Below are 15,844 nucleotides of genomic sequence, written 5' to 3'. Positions count from 1 at the left end.
GCAGGTCTCACTGGGTGTGCCAAAATGTTTGGCTCCAAAACCAGTCTGGTTACAAACAGTCTCTTTTGAGTGTGTGCGTAGACGTACCAACACAGTGAGGTGCAGTCCTCGGAGAGTCCCTTGACCTGACTTTTTCTCAAACGCTGTGGACGAGGAGAGCACCAACCTCGTCACCAAATTCTTTTCTATGCTTTTCGGAAAAGGACTTCTTGCCTTACTGGTAAGGGCTTGTGTTGTGATCTCTTGCGTTCACTGAATCGATACTTAACGTTGTAGGTTAAGCAGAGCAATCATTGGGAAGTTTGGAGAAAACACGGGTTTGCTAACGTGTATCTTTAGCTTCGCTGGGTTGCGAGGGCATTACCCTTGCTTAGCTAGTTTTCAACTAGGTTGAAGGTAAGTTTGCTCCGGAGAGGCTTTGATAATCGTTGCGATTAGTTGGTTGAAGAGTTGTTCTTGTTTCGTCCTTAAAACCTGGTATTTATACCCTAGGGTTTTGACTATTCCTTGTCATAGAATGATTATTGATTGAAGTTTCCTATTCAATCTCCGCTACTTGATTTCCATAAGGGTTCGTTTTCCTTATGGATTCTGGAACGGGTGAAGCTGTAACCCAAACCCAAGTAGGCTTATTTTTGGCCGCATGTATTTCCTATTCAATCTCCACTACTTGATTCCCATAAGGATTCGTTTTCCTTATGGATTCTGGAACGGGTGAAGCTGTAACCCAAACCCAAGTAGACTTATTTTTGGGCCGCAGGTATCAGCCCGCTATGCTATATCCCCTATCTTGCCAAAAATACTTTTGGGCTCAAACAATATTCATGAGAGATCGTTACAAGTAGTATAAATGTTCATTGGTTGTAAATACGATGAGAAGGTTTATATATATGTACAAATTGAGCATCGGGAACATTATGATTCCAATTGGTTAAAGTTGAAAATCGAGGAAGCCTCATCAGGTGAAGAATTAAAATAAATATTTTAATTGTTCCGAACATGATAAAATGTTTTATTTTAATTGTTCCGAACATGATAAAATGTGATTTTCTCGAGAAAAAAAAAATGTAAGATTATGTGCAGTCGTGCACATAACATCTCCATTAAAGCATTACAATCGCTCTAAACCCTTTATCAAAAAAATCTCTCCAAATCATAAGAAACAAGTCTCACATGTTAACCTTGACAAATTGATTGGGGTTGTACCCCAAAGAATGAAGGGAAATATTAGATTTAGATGGCATGTGTGATAATGTTGAGGAGATCGAAACCAGTGACTCTGTGAAAGGTAAATGATCAATACTTAGGTTCATCTTAGCAAAAGTTATGATTTGTAACTTTTGTTCTTAATAAACACATTATTCAATAACACGAAAGTTTAAAATTCAGAGAGGGTTAATATAATTTTGCAATCAAAATGAAGTTTGGTAATGTTTACAACGTAGTAATGTGGCTCACAATCTGCTCAAGTTTTGTGCTCAAATCTCACTAAACAGGGGGTTGGGAGAATCACCTTATTCTCATACAATATGATCAAACTTGTTCTCTCCTCAGAGTCTCTCTGCCTTCATTCTTCCCTCCAACAAAATTAGATAGATGTTTCCCTGAGATTCTGGCCTGACAGTTAGAATTAGATGCCCCCTGGTGAAAATTCTTGCTTTCTCTTTTCCTCTGAGCTCCCGGTGTACGGATTTGCCCAATTTGAAACAAAAAAGAACAAAACAAGAAAAAGAAAAGTAAAACTTCAAAAAATTGCTGCCAACTAAAACGAAAAACAAAAGAAAGGAAATTGCTGCAGTCCCCATATTTACACCAAGGCCTTGTTCTCTTCATCTTCCTCGATATCGTTTGCTTCTGGGACATTCATCAGTACTTCTTTGAAAGATTTTGCATGCTTGTTAACCTGGTTTTCCGGTACCATCTTCAGTATGATTCCCATGGCTATGAGCAGTAGCCCTGTCCCATGCTCTTCTGTCATTGGCTTTGTGAATATTATGTACGACAGCAACAATGTCACCGCCTTTCTAGCAGTTGTAACCTGAACGATGCCAGAATCAATCGTGAGTTTAACTCCACTCCACCAGTTACAGAAGTCCACAACATTGAAGAATTTATGAATATATGTTTTTTGTTGTGAGAGAAAATTTAGAATAAGGAAGCTAATGAGGAGGAGGGAATGACCATAGCAGTGGTGGCAGCTCCAAAAAGTGCAATGAGGGATAGCACAGATACTTGTCCAACAAATGTGGCGATGGCTTCAAACATCAACACCCCATACACATAAGGATGCTGCAATCATCGACAGAAAAGCAGAATATACATAAGGAACTGGTTATGTCACAAGAGTGGCCTTAAAAATTGGATCTCCACTAGGACGTACGTCCATATTAGACGAATGGTTGGCGCGTAACTAATTCCTTGACGGAAACACAAACACCACTCTTTAGAAAATGAAGTGAAGATCAAGCATCACTAACCTCAGCGCAAGAATTCCAGGCCCTAAACAGTTCTCCAGTAAGAATCATAGGTGGAAGTAGCATTGGCAACCCAACTACTGTTGAGCAGAACAACATCTCTGTCTGCAGTCAATAATAACATGTTATTAAGACAACAGCTTTATCGCATATCTTCTAAACCATTTGAAAGACCAGGAGAGGATATATAGGAACTGAAAGATCACCTGTGTGGTGTCAGGATTCATGGTAAAGATTGCTTCTTGTACATTCCCAAGGAAAGCGTCCATAATTAGAGCGCCTGATATCATCACCACACCCAATATGCTGAAGTTGGGAGATGTGTTTGCATCTGCTAATGTGAAAATAATGAGACCAATCACTAGCAGTATTGCAGATATGTATTCATGAATTGGGTATTTCCTTCTCAATCCAGGAACAAATGCCCCCATCACCATCACTGGCAGGACCTGAATACGTGTGACAATGTCATGAGATTTGGAGGACTGTATTTCCGAACCAAAAATTTATCAACTATCAGCTTACTTAGAAGGTCACAAAAACCAAAAGTAAACCATGTAGATTTATTCACAAATTTACCTTTGTGGACTTGAACATAATCTGTGCAGGATAATTGAGCCAGGCCAAGGATCCCTTAGTCAATCCATGAGAACCCATAAGAACAGCAGAGAGCTTCACATATGTTTTCCAAGGATTCACCATTTTCTGCGTGGTGAAACCTTGAAGGTATATGAGACCCAGGTATACAAATCCTTGTACAAATGTAAAGTACCATCCATAGCTGCAAAATTAGAGAAGATTTAGTTAAGCAGATATCATGTTGAAACTATAGAAGAAATCAAATGGTATGGTTCGAGCAAGGTGGACTAACCTGAATTGTAGACGATTATATACGTATTCCTGATATTTAAGGAAGACATGTTAACAGCATGAAAAATGCAACTTGAGGTACAATCATAAGATAGCAAATGAAATCCTATCCTCACCAAAACATTATTCTAAACTCTGTTTGTGACTGAGAAAAATGAATGACAGGAGAACTGAACCAAAGATAGAAGAACATACAAACATGACCTAAACAAAAACATGGCAAGGAAAACCCATTGTTACCTAAACATTGTCCCAAAACTCTGTTTAGGTAGCTGAGGAAAGTTCATGACCTTAAATTTTTTTTATACACAGCAAAGCCACCACACATCCATTTGGAACAAAATGCACTAAACTCACTCCAATCCATTTTCTCCTCCCACATTTCCACCAATCAAACAGTGAAAAATGAAACTAAGAACAACAACAAAGCAAATTGAGAAAATGTTCATAACAAACAACAATTAATCATATCTGAGAATGAAGAAACATTCGCACATAATTCATAATGATCAAATTGAATTAGAAACAAACCTCACAAACGCCATTGACAAGGTAACCAAAGAAGAACCCAGACGAGCAAATAATGAATTGCTGCCACACAGGTCTATCAGAGAGTGAAATCCCAAACAGAAACCTAGCTTGATCCTCGTTCTTCATATTCCAATATTGATAATCAAAACCCAATAAATACCAACTCTGTTAAACCCCAAAGACTAGCTTTCAGACGCAATGCCGTAAACTATAGCCAAAAATCAAAGCTTTAATCAAAAGGGTCGGATTGTTGGAGAAGAAATGTATCAGAATCAGATTATATAGAAATATCAGACCCTCTTTTAAGACGAACAGGCGGCAAAAGTTTCATGTGTGTTGCCCAAAATAACAGAGAAGCTGTCTTTTCTTTTTCTCTGGCTCTTTTCTATTAGGATGAAGGTGGCAAATGGCAATGAGGCTCTCCCATTAATTGAGAAAGGCACGCATTTAATGGAGGGAGATTCAGGGAGCCTAGGATTCGACACACAAGAATCAATGCGCAATCGAAGACGAAGAAAGGTGGTTTACATATTGGTGCAATTTGAATTTTTATTGAAGAAAGAATTACTGGGTTGGGTGAGGTTTTGGTTTGGCTTTGTTCTTTTATCTATGAATTACAGCGATGGTATTGGTGGGTCAACCTGAAAAAAAAATTGGCCCTCACCAGGAGAGCTGCAGTAAAAAATTTAATCCTGACCAATCAAAGGCTAATTGGGCTGTTTTACTTATATTAACCACATTGGGCTTTTCTTTTTCTTTTTTTAACACATTGGGCATTTCGAATGGACATTTTTAATTTGTGATATCATTTTTTGACGAGGGTTTTTAGTTTCGATTTTTTTTTTTGAAACGAAAATCGTTTCATTCAAATGAGATGGTGCATTTAGTAACTCACCATACAGCATACACATACACAAGGTAACTCATTCAATGACCAGTTGTAGCTAGTTATCCACGTCGGCTATCCTATGGCTTAACTCTTTAGCTGTCCCATTTATTACCTCTTTTCATGGTGACACTACTTAGTATCCAACATAGATGGACCTAGTTGGGGAAAAGTGAGGGCTCATGCCCCCACTAAGTTTTTGTGTATGGTGAAGTTAATTGATCATCTATTAACTAGCAGACAAAATTTCAGCCTAAATATTAATATGTATGTCCTTATAACAGTTTAAAATAAAGAGAATATAGAAATATGTCCACATAAAAATAAAATTTTGAGTCCGCCAATGGTATGCGATGCGAGTTATGTTTTCATAACTTTAATGTATGGAAAAAAAATGATATTAATGTTGGAAAATAATGCACAAAGTGAGGATGTAGAAATGGTCACTCAAAATAATGAGAAGGATGATTTATAAAGAATGGAAGGGAATCACAACTGGTCCTCCTAATTTCAAAATTTCATCCCTCTTGCTTCAACCTACACATTTATGTAGCCATTCTAGTCAATGACTTGCCTAATTCCAAATGCATATCAACCGGCCCATTTTGTTCAAAAAAATTCTCGTGTACAACCGTCGAATACAACCTTATTCTCACAAATCGATGAACTGTGTTGAAATAAAATGTGAAAGATCGATGAATTGTACGCGTCAAAGGTTGTATACGAGAATTTCTTCCTACTCCACAGACCACGCTAACCAAGTGACCTATTAACTATCTAGCTAACTAGATCAAGCAGGAATTCATTCAGCAAATAATTCCATACCTCAACCTCCAACTCCAAACCAACCTCTTTTTCTTGTTCATCCAACTTCATCCACTTCCCAAAGAAATTATTGTCCATATCATTAACATAAACTTTTCTACCATTTTCGACCTCCCAACTCGACAACATTGGTGATTCCCCATTCACCCACTCTTCTGCTACTTTCAGTACCTCTCCCATCACCACATTTTCCTTGCTGTTTTCGACACTCCGCTCTCTGAACAAATCCACCGCCAACTTATCGGCCTTCATATGCACTACCAAATCGTTCGATAGGGCATAACTACTAGTTTTGATGATCAACTGCTTCACTAGCTCTCCGGCTTTCTCTTCGGTTCTGTTATCTCGGTCATCTCCATCTGTCTCTGACATTGCCATTCGTCTTTCCAAGTCGATTGGCTCCAGTTGAGCGAGGTTCTCGAATCGTCTGATCTTCTGCATGAATTTGTGTTGTGTACCTGTTCACATGTTCATATACATGAGTTAAAAGTCATAAAGCCAATTGACATTTTTCAAGAATAAAATAATAATAAAAAATGGAGATCAGGAAGAAAAGAAGAAGAAACGGATGGACCTTCCATTCGAGCAAGTCTATAACGAAAAGGAGAGCTACTACTACTCTCATCATCTTCATCCTCAAATGGACAATCGAGCACCGACACGGGACTTAACTGTTCTTTCTCCTCCTCTTTATTCAGCCACACCTGTTATTTTTGGGGAAATTTTCAACAATTAGCTTACTAAAAAGGTTTTGAGGGTGTACATAGACAAATAGAGCCTTTCTACATTTTCCTTAATTCATGAACAAGATCTATATAGACAATGTCCATATGCATGTCTATATATCTCAATTGGAAAAAAAATTAAAATACATGAATTTGAGAGATTTAAGAATTTTGGCTCAAATAGTCAGATATATTTTAGAAACACGTGTACATGGATCTCCATAAAACTCCCCTCTAAGACACTTTGATTAGGATGGTCTTAGAATGATCTCTTTGGTGTAAAACATCTATTAGTTAATTTACTCCTATGAAGATTGAGTCTTTACTCTCTAGTCCAATTATTTATTTTCACTTTTCATATGGGCCTTTTCATTTTCAAAAACCAAAAACAGATGAATATGCATTCGGTGGATTTGATTAGAAAAACACGGAAAACGGTTTTCAAAAATGAGAACCAAAATACTCTATAAATTTGAAAACATCAAATTGATGTTTTCACCCTTTTGAAAATGAAAGAGAGGATTACAAAACACGGAGAATAAAACATTGATGAAGGCCATGATAGACTTGGCTCTTCCACTAGCTCTCATCTCCTTCCTTCCTCTCTTTCTCTAAAAGTCTGATCCCAGTAAATCAGTAGTTCTATGGCATGGACAAACATGTTTGTGATGGAAAACTATTCTCACCATATCTGATTGTTTCTTTGGTTTGGGTGGTATTGATATACATCAATTGGTTGCTAAATATGCAGACATATCAAATTTAATTGTCTATATTGTAAATTGAGGTTGTTTTCTCCGGTCAGCAGTTTTTGAAGCTTCTCCCTCATACCCATGGATGGAACTGTTTGATATTTTTAATTTTGTAGCAACTTACACCCTATTTAATATATATCATGGAAAAGATGATTCGCTAATGTTTCTATGCGGAAGTTGTAGTATAATGACTCATGCCCCTATTTTTTAACTTGCCCAGATAAAAGCTCTGGTTTGAACAGTCTTTATATTTTAGAATAGTGATACATTGAGCAAAACAGAACTGAGAGAGGGAGAAGAAAAGAAGAGTAGTGGGTTTTTATTTTTTTATTTTTATTTTTTGTTTATTATAAATACATTATTTGGTTTGAAGTCATACAGTTTAGTTTAAAAGTTCTTCAATATAGTAATTTGATGAAAAAGCCAATGACAAATATGTCATAATAATTTTATATTTCGTTATTCAACACATTTGTGATGTCTTTATTTTCATAAATGATTTTGAAAAAAGCTACCAGACATGTTCTCAAATCATGAAAATATTAAATCATTTTCTCATTTTCATTTTCAAAATATGTTTTTCAAAAATCGTTTTTCAATTTTGATAAAAAAATTAAAATAAAAAACCAAAAAATTGAAACAAATAATTAAAAATAAATAAATAGTGCTACTGCCCCACCCAACAAAGAGGCCTTAAAATAATAGCGGCAGTTAGAGATGCTCAGAGCCGCCAACCCACCAAGGAAAACGACTAAACCAAACGCTCTTTGTCACCGACGAAACCCAAAAACCCGCTAAATTACCAAAACTACCCATGTGACCTGCCTTTACTACGCGTACCAACCGCGCCATTCCCACTTAAACGCCCCGTTACTATCAACATAACGCAAGGGGCTTTATCGTAAATCAGTCATATATAAAGAAATGGTCCAGTGTCTCATACCCTACGGTACTAGCTAGTCTCGCAAATTCAAATACCGTGGATCCCGGGATAGATAGCACGTGGCAGGATCTCAGGCCTAGAAATACTCGAAGCCATTCAATTCCATAGCAGGGAGAAGCACCTAATACATTTCCCTAGATAAACCCCACGCGTGAAATGCATGCAAAATCGCAATCCCAACATCCCCCACAGCCAGCTATCCACCCGCTTTCCCACTTACGTAAAATTTCAAAGATGTTTAACGATAGTACTTCCTTTCAAAAAAAAAAAAAACGATAATGGTAATTTATGGCACGTTTGAATACACTGATAACGGAACTTCGGAGTATTAAAATTTTAAAAACGTTTTCATTGTATTTATGAGTGTTGAAATTTTAAAATACATGTCATTACTTACGCCTTACGGTGTGTTTTATACATTGAGCTAATTTAACAACTTAATCAAAATCATGTTTTTTTTAAACTTTGCGGTTAATAGACCGAAATGGACGGTCACTAGCTAGCTACCAGCAGACAGAGAGAGAATATGCACACGCGAAGCATTAAATAAACACCCAAATTTGCGCTTACCTCTGCGTTTTGAGGTGAGCAGGTGGAGGTGGAGTTGGTGGTGGTTGGTGTTTCCATGAAATCCTCACCGGCTGTTACGCCAACTCTTCCGCCGACTTTCTTATTTTCTGGTAAACTATTTTTACCTTCCGCCACGTCGTTGCTAATTGAACTCTCCGAGGTCAAACTAAACTCGCTCTCCCCCCAACTGTTGCTGTTGGTTTTACTGTCGGTACTTTTTGTACTGGCGGTGGTCTGATCGGACGGCTTATCTTGCTCCTGTAGAAGTTCCCGGAACGATCTCCACTTTACTATGTCTTTCTCTTCTTGTTCTACTTTTGTCCGGAAGCTCTTCCTCCACAGCCGCAGTGAAATGCTTCGAGGCAGAAGCAGTACCAAGCCACCTTTCCGAGCACTGCTTTGTACCGACGTCGAGGAGGAGGAGGAGGACTTGGCGGTGTGAAACTGCAAGTTTCTAACGGCGTTAATGACGGCGCCCGAAGCTCTTTGGAGAGCGGAGAGGGTGTTGGAGGAGGCGGCTCTGGACCTGCTCCGTCCGAGTAGTTGCTTTGGCTTTTGATTCTTCAAGTTGTTGTGGTTGTGAATGGACTGCGGCGGCGGCGGCGGAAGTTGTGGCCGGGAGGAGGATTTGAGGTCGATCTCGAGGAGAAATCGGACGGTTGTGCAGCATTGGCGGCGTGGGAAGGATTTGAAGCCGCTGGATGAGCAGGAGCTCAGATCGTCCATCAGATAATCTTTGAGCATCATCGGCTTCTTCTGAATCATAGCTGATTTTCTCGGCCTTTGAATTTCCGAGCACGGCGGAGTTACTAAAGCCATTGATAGAGGAATGAGGAAGGATAGAGCAGCTAGCGAGAGTGAACTGAACGGTTAATAAGTTGGTTGGTTTTATATATAATGGTTGAAGAAAGAGTGAGGAAGGTTCTGATTTTCTAGGGTGAAGATCTCAAGGTGAGGAGGGCATGAGAGAGTTGCAGAGAGGACGAAGAGGAAGAAGGGAGAGAGGGATCAAATTGTTTAGAAGCAGGAGAAGGAGCTTGGATGGTTCTGGTTGTGAATTTAATTTGAATCTAAAATGGGCATATTATATTGATAAGGAGATTTGAATTTACTGGGAAGTGATTAGAAATATAATTATTTTTCTTCCTGGTAAGATAAACTATGAATACATGGATGGGAGATTTAATGGCTGCAGCTGTCTGATGAGTTTGGGGTTTGGACTGGTGTGCGACCAGAAGTTGACCTTTAACAGAATTGATTATTTATGGTATTACGTTTCAGTCCTGATCTTCCATGCAGAAAGTGTCGACCTTTCCACGCGCTGGGCCACGTGTGCATGCAGCGCTTCATTGCTCACTCCTGTTTTTAGTTTTTTTGTTGTTGTTGATCTTTTGGCGTTTTCACTGTTATGGGTGTCAGTGCCTACTGCCTAGCTTACAAAATTGCTAATTAGCATGAGGAAGCGCGAGGTTAAATTTACAGTAAATTATTCTATGCACCGACGGTGTAAGTGACCCAATCCTTATAAAATAATCTCAACCTTTGATATTTATGTTGGTGCAAGTGCACGGCGGTGCTCTGAATAATCTCTCTAAATTTACATTATAAGTCAAATTGAACATGTGGGACAGTGGGAGGTAAAAATGTTATATGTACTTAAACCCTAAACAGTTTATATCTTTCCGGTTGCTGGGTGGTCGACGAGCGGGGAGCTTCCGGGTAGGTGAAGCGGTCATCATCTGCCTCAGGACATGGGCGGCAGTGGATATGATGGTCATCTACCTTGTGCACGATGATTAACAATGAGTTAAATATCATTTTGAATCGTGCATTTGTTATTTATATAATTATGTTTAAGACAATTCATCAAACACGTCCGTGAAATTTAAGTGTTTTTATTTTTATTAATTTTTTTGTGAAAGAAATGTAGATTTCATTAACTCATGCCAAGATAGCCATTACATATCATTCTGTTGCCTTTGACTAGACAGATCAAGAAGTTGTAGCAAGAGAAACTACTGTGATACATAGAAATAGACCACTTATATTCGAACTAACCGCTCACTTATTTAAAAGCGAGCCCATAAATTATGGAGAATAGCAAGACATAGTAAATAGGCCCCTACCACACCTATCTATATTTTTTCTTCGCCCTTCAAGCTAGGGTTAGGAGGTTTGGCTAGGGCTGGGATTTTTGAACTGAAAACCCGAGGAACCGACCCAAAATGGTCGGTTTGGTGCGGTTCCAATCGGTTCTTGATCTGAGGCTTTCGGTTCCATATAGAAACCGACCCGAGGAAGAGGGTATCGGTTCGGTCCCGGTGTTTGGTGTTTGTCATCTCTTAGAACTGAATATCCCCATTAATCGACACGTTGCCTAAATCGACTAAAGCCCTAAAGGCCTAAAGTGCTAAACGCCTAAACAGGTCAGAACCCAAAAACGGCTAAGCAGGTTTAGAATTGAACAATACACTACTACAAAAACTGCATCACACAACTGTGGAAATCTGTTGTGTGATGTGGACCATGTCTATCGTCTATCTCGATGTTGTGTGATGAGCACACTCACACAACGGTGAAACACCGTTATCTGAATATCATAGACACAACGCATTGCTTATAACCGTTGCACCAATTCTGCGCATGCCAATGCCAAAAATTGGATGCGGCGCATTTTCGATGGTGATCAGACAACAGAAGTAAGCACATGCTGTTGTTGGTTAACTTCTCACACAACAGAAAAATAACACTCAGACAACAGAAGTAAGTACACGCTGTTGTTGGTTAACTTATCATACAACAGAAATATATGGCGACTGTTGTTGGTTGTTCATTCACACAACAGGTATCATAAGTAACTGTTGTATGTGTGAGGCTCAGTGTTGAATTCTTCACAAGTCATACAACACATTGTTTCTATACCGTTGTGTGATTTAACATTGGACAACTGATACCCATTTATTCTGTTGTGTGAGTACTAATGTGACGACATAATTTTATAGATACTATTGTGTGATTATAAGTGGTTTGTTGTGTGATTGACGACATGCGTATTCATACAACGTAATTTAATTTACTATTGTTCGTTCATTATCGATTATTTACCTGGAATATTTGCACAAAAATAATGCTCTATATATGAAGTACTGAAGTACTCTAATTCAAGCATGTACCAAAAGAGCTAGTATTTATCAATCATCCATACATTCATCTATACCATGTAACAAAAAAAGAAAGCATTCTAGCTAGCTTGATGGCTGCTGCATTCTAGCTAACAATTAAAAAGAGCAAAAGCTGATACAATATAAAACATGCACATATGCAGTTGCTGCATGTGAATATATGTATCAGCAGAACTTAACAAAATGCTTTCGTTCAACCAATTTGATGGCTCCTTCCAACTCTCCTGCAAGATCTTTAAGTGATGGGTCGAGCACTCATTCTCAATGCAGGGTAGCCTTTCGCTTATTTCAGCTCTCTTACTTGCAAACAACAAACTGTACAGGTCATTTCTGTCACCAGACCACATGAGGATATATTGCAAACAACAAACTGTACAGGTCATTTCTGTCACCAGACCACATGAGGATATACCACTAAAGTTTCAAGCTTGATAATGAAAATCAATACTTCCAAATCCAAACTTACAGTTCTATCAATATAAATGAAAGAACATACTTACATTTGAATGTGCAGTGAAGTTGAAGTACTAAAATAAGGATACCATATTTACATTTGCATGTTGTGCTTGCTGATTAGTACCCTGATTAAGGATACCATAAATTAGTTCCCATATGTTAATACATGAATTATAATAGCAAGTTAACTGAAAAAGAACAATAGAAAGTTACTGAAAAAGAACAATCATGTGAGGCATGCAACTCACCAGTTCAATTAAAAAGAACAGTGTTCTGACCTTCTAATCATGATTAGTGCATATGATTAACATTACATTATAGAATCATAATTACAGTAAAACTAAAGCATGGACAGAAACTAGAGGGAAAGGAAACATGATTACTCTTTTGGTGTGATATGTAACTAAGTGATATGTGAACATTTGATTACAATGTCAAACATTTTAGATGATTACAATGTTAGGTCATAATAACTTACATATGAAATTAGGAGACTCTAAGATGATCTGCAGTTCTTTAGGAGTTCACATTTAGGAGTTCACAGTTCTCAGACTTCTGCCACAGTTTATTTAAAAAAAAAGAAGAGTGTTTTTAGTATCTATTATTGAAAAGTTTACATTCCAAGTATTCACCCACATGTGCAAAGAAAAGAACTTCCAGCAAACAATGCAGTCTACGAGAAGAGTATATGTTTCTTAAAGGAAACATATTCCACGCTACATTGTGACTAGCTTATGTATACTCGATTAGAGATCAAATCAGTTTAGGTGATTGTTAAGAGATTGGGAGTGATATACAATGGCTCAATGGAACGCTCTTAGCATGTCATTTTATTCATGCATCTTTCACTACTATTGACGACATTACCTGTGCCACATAATCACAAACAGAAAAATACAGTTACAAAATGAAAAGCCTGATTTGACACAGATAAAACTTGCGGGATTATGTGCATCTTTTATTTTTCATCAATCACAGCTTTAAAAGTGTATTGGTTGTAAAAGCAGGTATAAGGAGATGCATTTGTAGGCCTCTATATGCCCATGCATACAAAGCTGACTCTACTATCCTTTTCTCTTTTTCACTTGAGATGTATAATAAATTGCTTAACTCACCATTTCAAGGATCTACTCATCTACATGTACAAAAAAAACTTGCTGCAACCATGAGATAACACAGGATAAGCATCAATCCTTTGAAGTCGGTTGACGTTCCTTGCTATAAAAGATTAAGGCAATGAATCTTAGATGAAAAAGATTCTGCAGTGACTAGACTATAATTTATATGGAATAAGTAAGAAATGTATTATGCTGAAAAATGGAGATGCATAACTGTCAATAATGTAATATAATGGCCAAGGGGAGGCAAACGATATATGCATAACAAACCTGCAATATGATGCAAAAATTATATGCGCTTCATATGTAGTGTTGGTTTCGATATAGAGAAAATTCTTAGTTTAATCACTTAGCAATACTCATCTTGGATTATGTAATTAGAAACCTCAAAGTTCAGTTCACTGTGCACAGACTTTTCAGTCATGACATTGCATATCTGAAAATTGTGAATGATCCATCTTCACAAATAAGTGGTTCTACTACCAACTGATTCTGCATCCCCAATTTCTTGCTACTTTTTCAATACACAAACTAGAATTTGGAATTGAAAGCAATACATCTCTCATACACAAAATTGGAGATTATAAATACCAATATTATAATTTACAGCTAAAAGGAAGTAAAAACAAGAAATAATACACAAACCTGCAACATAAATGCCACTACTAGCACAGCCATAACCAATATAACAGTCTCAAAGAGTTGAAAATTCATGTCCATAGGATTTCCTATTATCCACCCAACAATTACACAAAAGGGGATCTACAATCATAAAAAGCAAAACACTATCTGTTATCTCCCGAGGGATTGTTAATAAGGTAAGTCTGTTTTAGGAATGGTATTCAACTTTAGAAATCTCTACGTTTCAATGGTCTGCATTGAGAATATGAATTCGAGTCCTTACTGTAAACATGGATGTTTGTATAGATAATCCAATAGCGACTCCAAGCGTGAGGTCCTGCAAGAAGACTAATTCCATCAATCAAATAAATGAAGTCTTTTAAGGGAGGTGAGGTGCATAATCTTCAAAGAACTCACAAGTTTTTCTCTCATGGAAAACAGGATAGACCACATATTTCCTACAACTGGGAGCAGGATGGCACTAATAAATGCTACAGGAATATTGAGCGAGTCGGATGCTTCCTGGAAAAACCCATTGATCATTAAGCTTTATGTAATCACGCAAAACTATGGCCAAAAAACCAGCAAGCCAAGCTTCACCAAATAGCTCCACTTAAAATAGAAAACAAGGAATTTAAGAATGGGAAAAAGAACTTAAGAACTAACAGCAGTCCATTTAACCGAACATAAAACAATAATTATAATAAATAGAATAATAGTTCCATATATGATCCAGAAAATCGGACAACCTAAGGTGAGTGTTGCCTAGGATTATCTTGAACTCCTAGTCCCATTCAGTCATTCACAGAGGCCAAAACAAGCTGCAATTCAATTAATCAAAGCATTCAATTCCCATTTAGTCATTCACAGAGGCCAAAACCAGCTGCAATTCAATTAATCAAAACATTCAATTCCCAAAACAGAGGCCAAATATCATTATCTCAAAACAATACAGTAACTCAGTAAGCAAAGTCCAACACAGCTCCAAGCCTCCAACAATCATGAATAAGAAACACCAAAATCCAAAACTTGAGAATGAGATGCACAAGTACAAAACATTCAAAGTTTGATACTTTGAGACAATGACTCAATGCCCAGTATTCCAGCAACTTAACAAGACTCACAATGTATTGCAGAATCACCGAGCTTGAACTCCTTGAAGCCTTGAACCCAGAAATCGAACCCAGAAAGCCCTGAAAAGTGTGAACCCAGAAATTGTGAAATTGAAACAATGAAACCCAGAAATTCGATTGAAAGTTTGAAAAATTGAAAGACAAAAACCCATAAATCGAACCAAAGTTTGCTGCTTGAGGAGTGGCTTGACAGCTTGAGGAGGAGTCAAAGAAGCAAACCAAGAGTGAATGAGTGATGACTGGAAAGTGAAAACCCAGAATGAGTTCATGAGATTGTGAGAATCATGATTCCGAATTCGATTGAATCATTGAAAACCCAGAAATTCAACTTACCAGAAATTCGTTGTCACCGGGGACTCCGACAGTCGGAGAGAGGTTGAGCCACTGAGAGCCTGAGAATCATGCAGCCGGACCGCAGAGAGAGGGAGAGACTGAGACTCTGAGTCTCTGAGAGAATATTTGTCTAGGTTTGGTAAGACTTGAGTACTTCAATGAATTTGTCAAAGAAGAGTTAAGTTCATCATACAACAGATAATTAAACAACTGTCGTAGGATAGGGAGGGAAATTTGGCTTGCCTTGCTAGGTTTGGGGGAAGCAATTCAAATAGATTTGAGCCTTCACACAACAGAATGCCCACAATCGGTTGTGCCATTTTTTATATCACACACTACATATACCTAGTAGAAGGTGTCAAATTTTTACAACATTGCCGCCCACTCAAAATTTGGCGCAGAAGTTGGCACCCCGTTCTAGT

At 37.8% G+C, this 15,844-nt stretch overlaps 2 protein-coding genes and 1 long non-coding RNA gene across 9 annotated transcripts; all 3 read right to left on the bottom strand.

The window, feature by feature from the left end:
- Window positions 1–1,383: 1,383 nt before the first annotated feature.
- On the bottom strand, window positions 1,384–5,079 carry LOC112175283 (UDP-galactose/UDP-glucose transporter 2). The gene is made up of 7 exons (XM_024312958.2): window positions 3,876–5,079; window positions 3,346–3,374; window positions 3,054–3,255; window positions 2,681–2,923; window positions 2,478–2,579; window positions 2,182–2,289; window positions 1,384–2,038 (listed from the first exon to the last, which is right to left on the bottom strand). Exons 1-7 carry the CDS (start codon window positions 3,999–4,001, stop codon window positions 1,808–1,810), a joined length of 1,041 nt encoding a protein of 346 aa, XP_024168726.1. The 5' UTR covers window positions 4,002–5,079; the 3' UTR covers window positions 1,384–1,807.
- A 150-nt stretch (window positions 5,080–5,229) lies between these two features.
- LOC112175459 lies at window positions 5,230–10,018 on the bottom strand. The gene is made up of 3 exons (XM_024313137.2): window positions 8,580–10,018; window positions 6,161–6,290; window positions 5,230–6,044 (listed from the first exon to the last, which is right to left on the bottom strand). Exons 1-3 carry the CDS (start codon window positions 9,396–9,398, stop codon window positions 5,539–5,541), a joined length of 1,455 nt encoding a protein of 484 aa, XP_024168905.1. The 5' UTR covers window positions 9,399–10,018; the 3' UTR covers window positions 5,230–5,538.
- Window positions 10,019–11,747: 1,729 nt separating this feature from the next.
- LOC112179917 lies at window positions 11,748–15,544 on the bottom strand. 7 transcript variants are annotated; one of them, XR_005803967.1, is made up of 9 exons: window positions 15,423–15,544; window positions 15,251–15,328; window positions 15,081–15,149; window positions 14,374–14,478; window positions 14,240–14,304; window positions 13,981–14,097; window positions 13,333–13,435; window positions 12,262–12,342; window positions 11,748–12,091 (listed from the first exon to the last, which is right to left on the bottom strand). It is a non-coding gene; the product is annotated as an uncharacterized LOC112179917 (long non-coding RNA). The 7 variants fall into 7 exon arrangements; XR_005803964.1 differs by having other exon boundaries at window positions 14,240–14,293; XR_005803965.1 differs by having other exon boundaries at window positions 11,748–12,061; window positions 14,240–14,293.
- Window positions 15,545–15,844: the final 300 nt, after the last annotated feature.

The sequence above is a fragment of the Rosa chinensis genome, chromosome 7, assembly GCF_002994745.2.
Source record: "Rosa chinensis cultivar Old Blush chromosome 7, RchiOBHm-V2, whole genome shotgun sequence".
NCBI classification, from domain to species: Eukaryota; Viridiplantae; Streptophyta; class Magnoliopsida; order Rosales; family Rosaceae; genus Rosa; species Rosa chinensis.
This window is presented reverse-complemented; position numbering and strand designations above follow the sequence as displayed.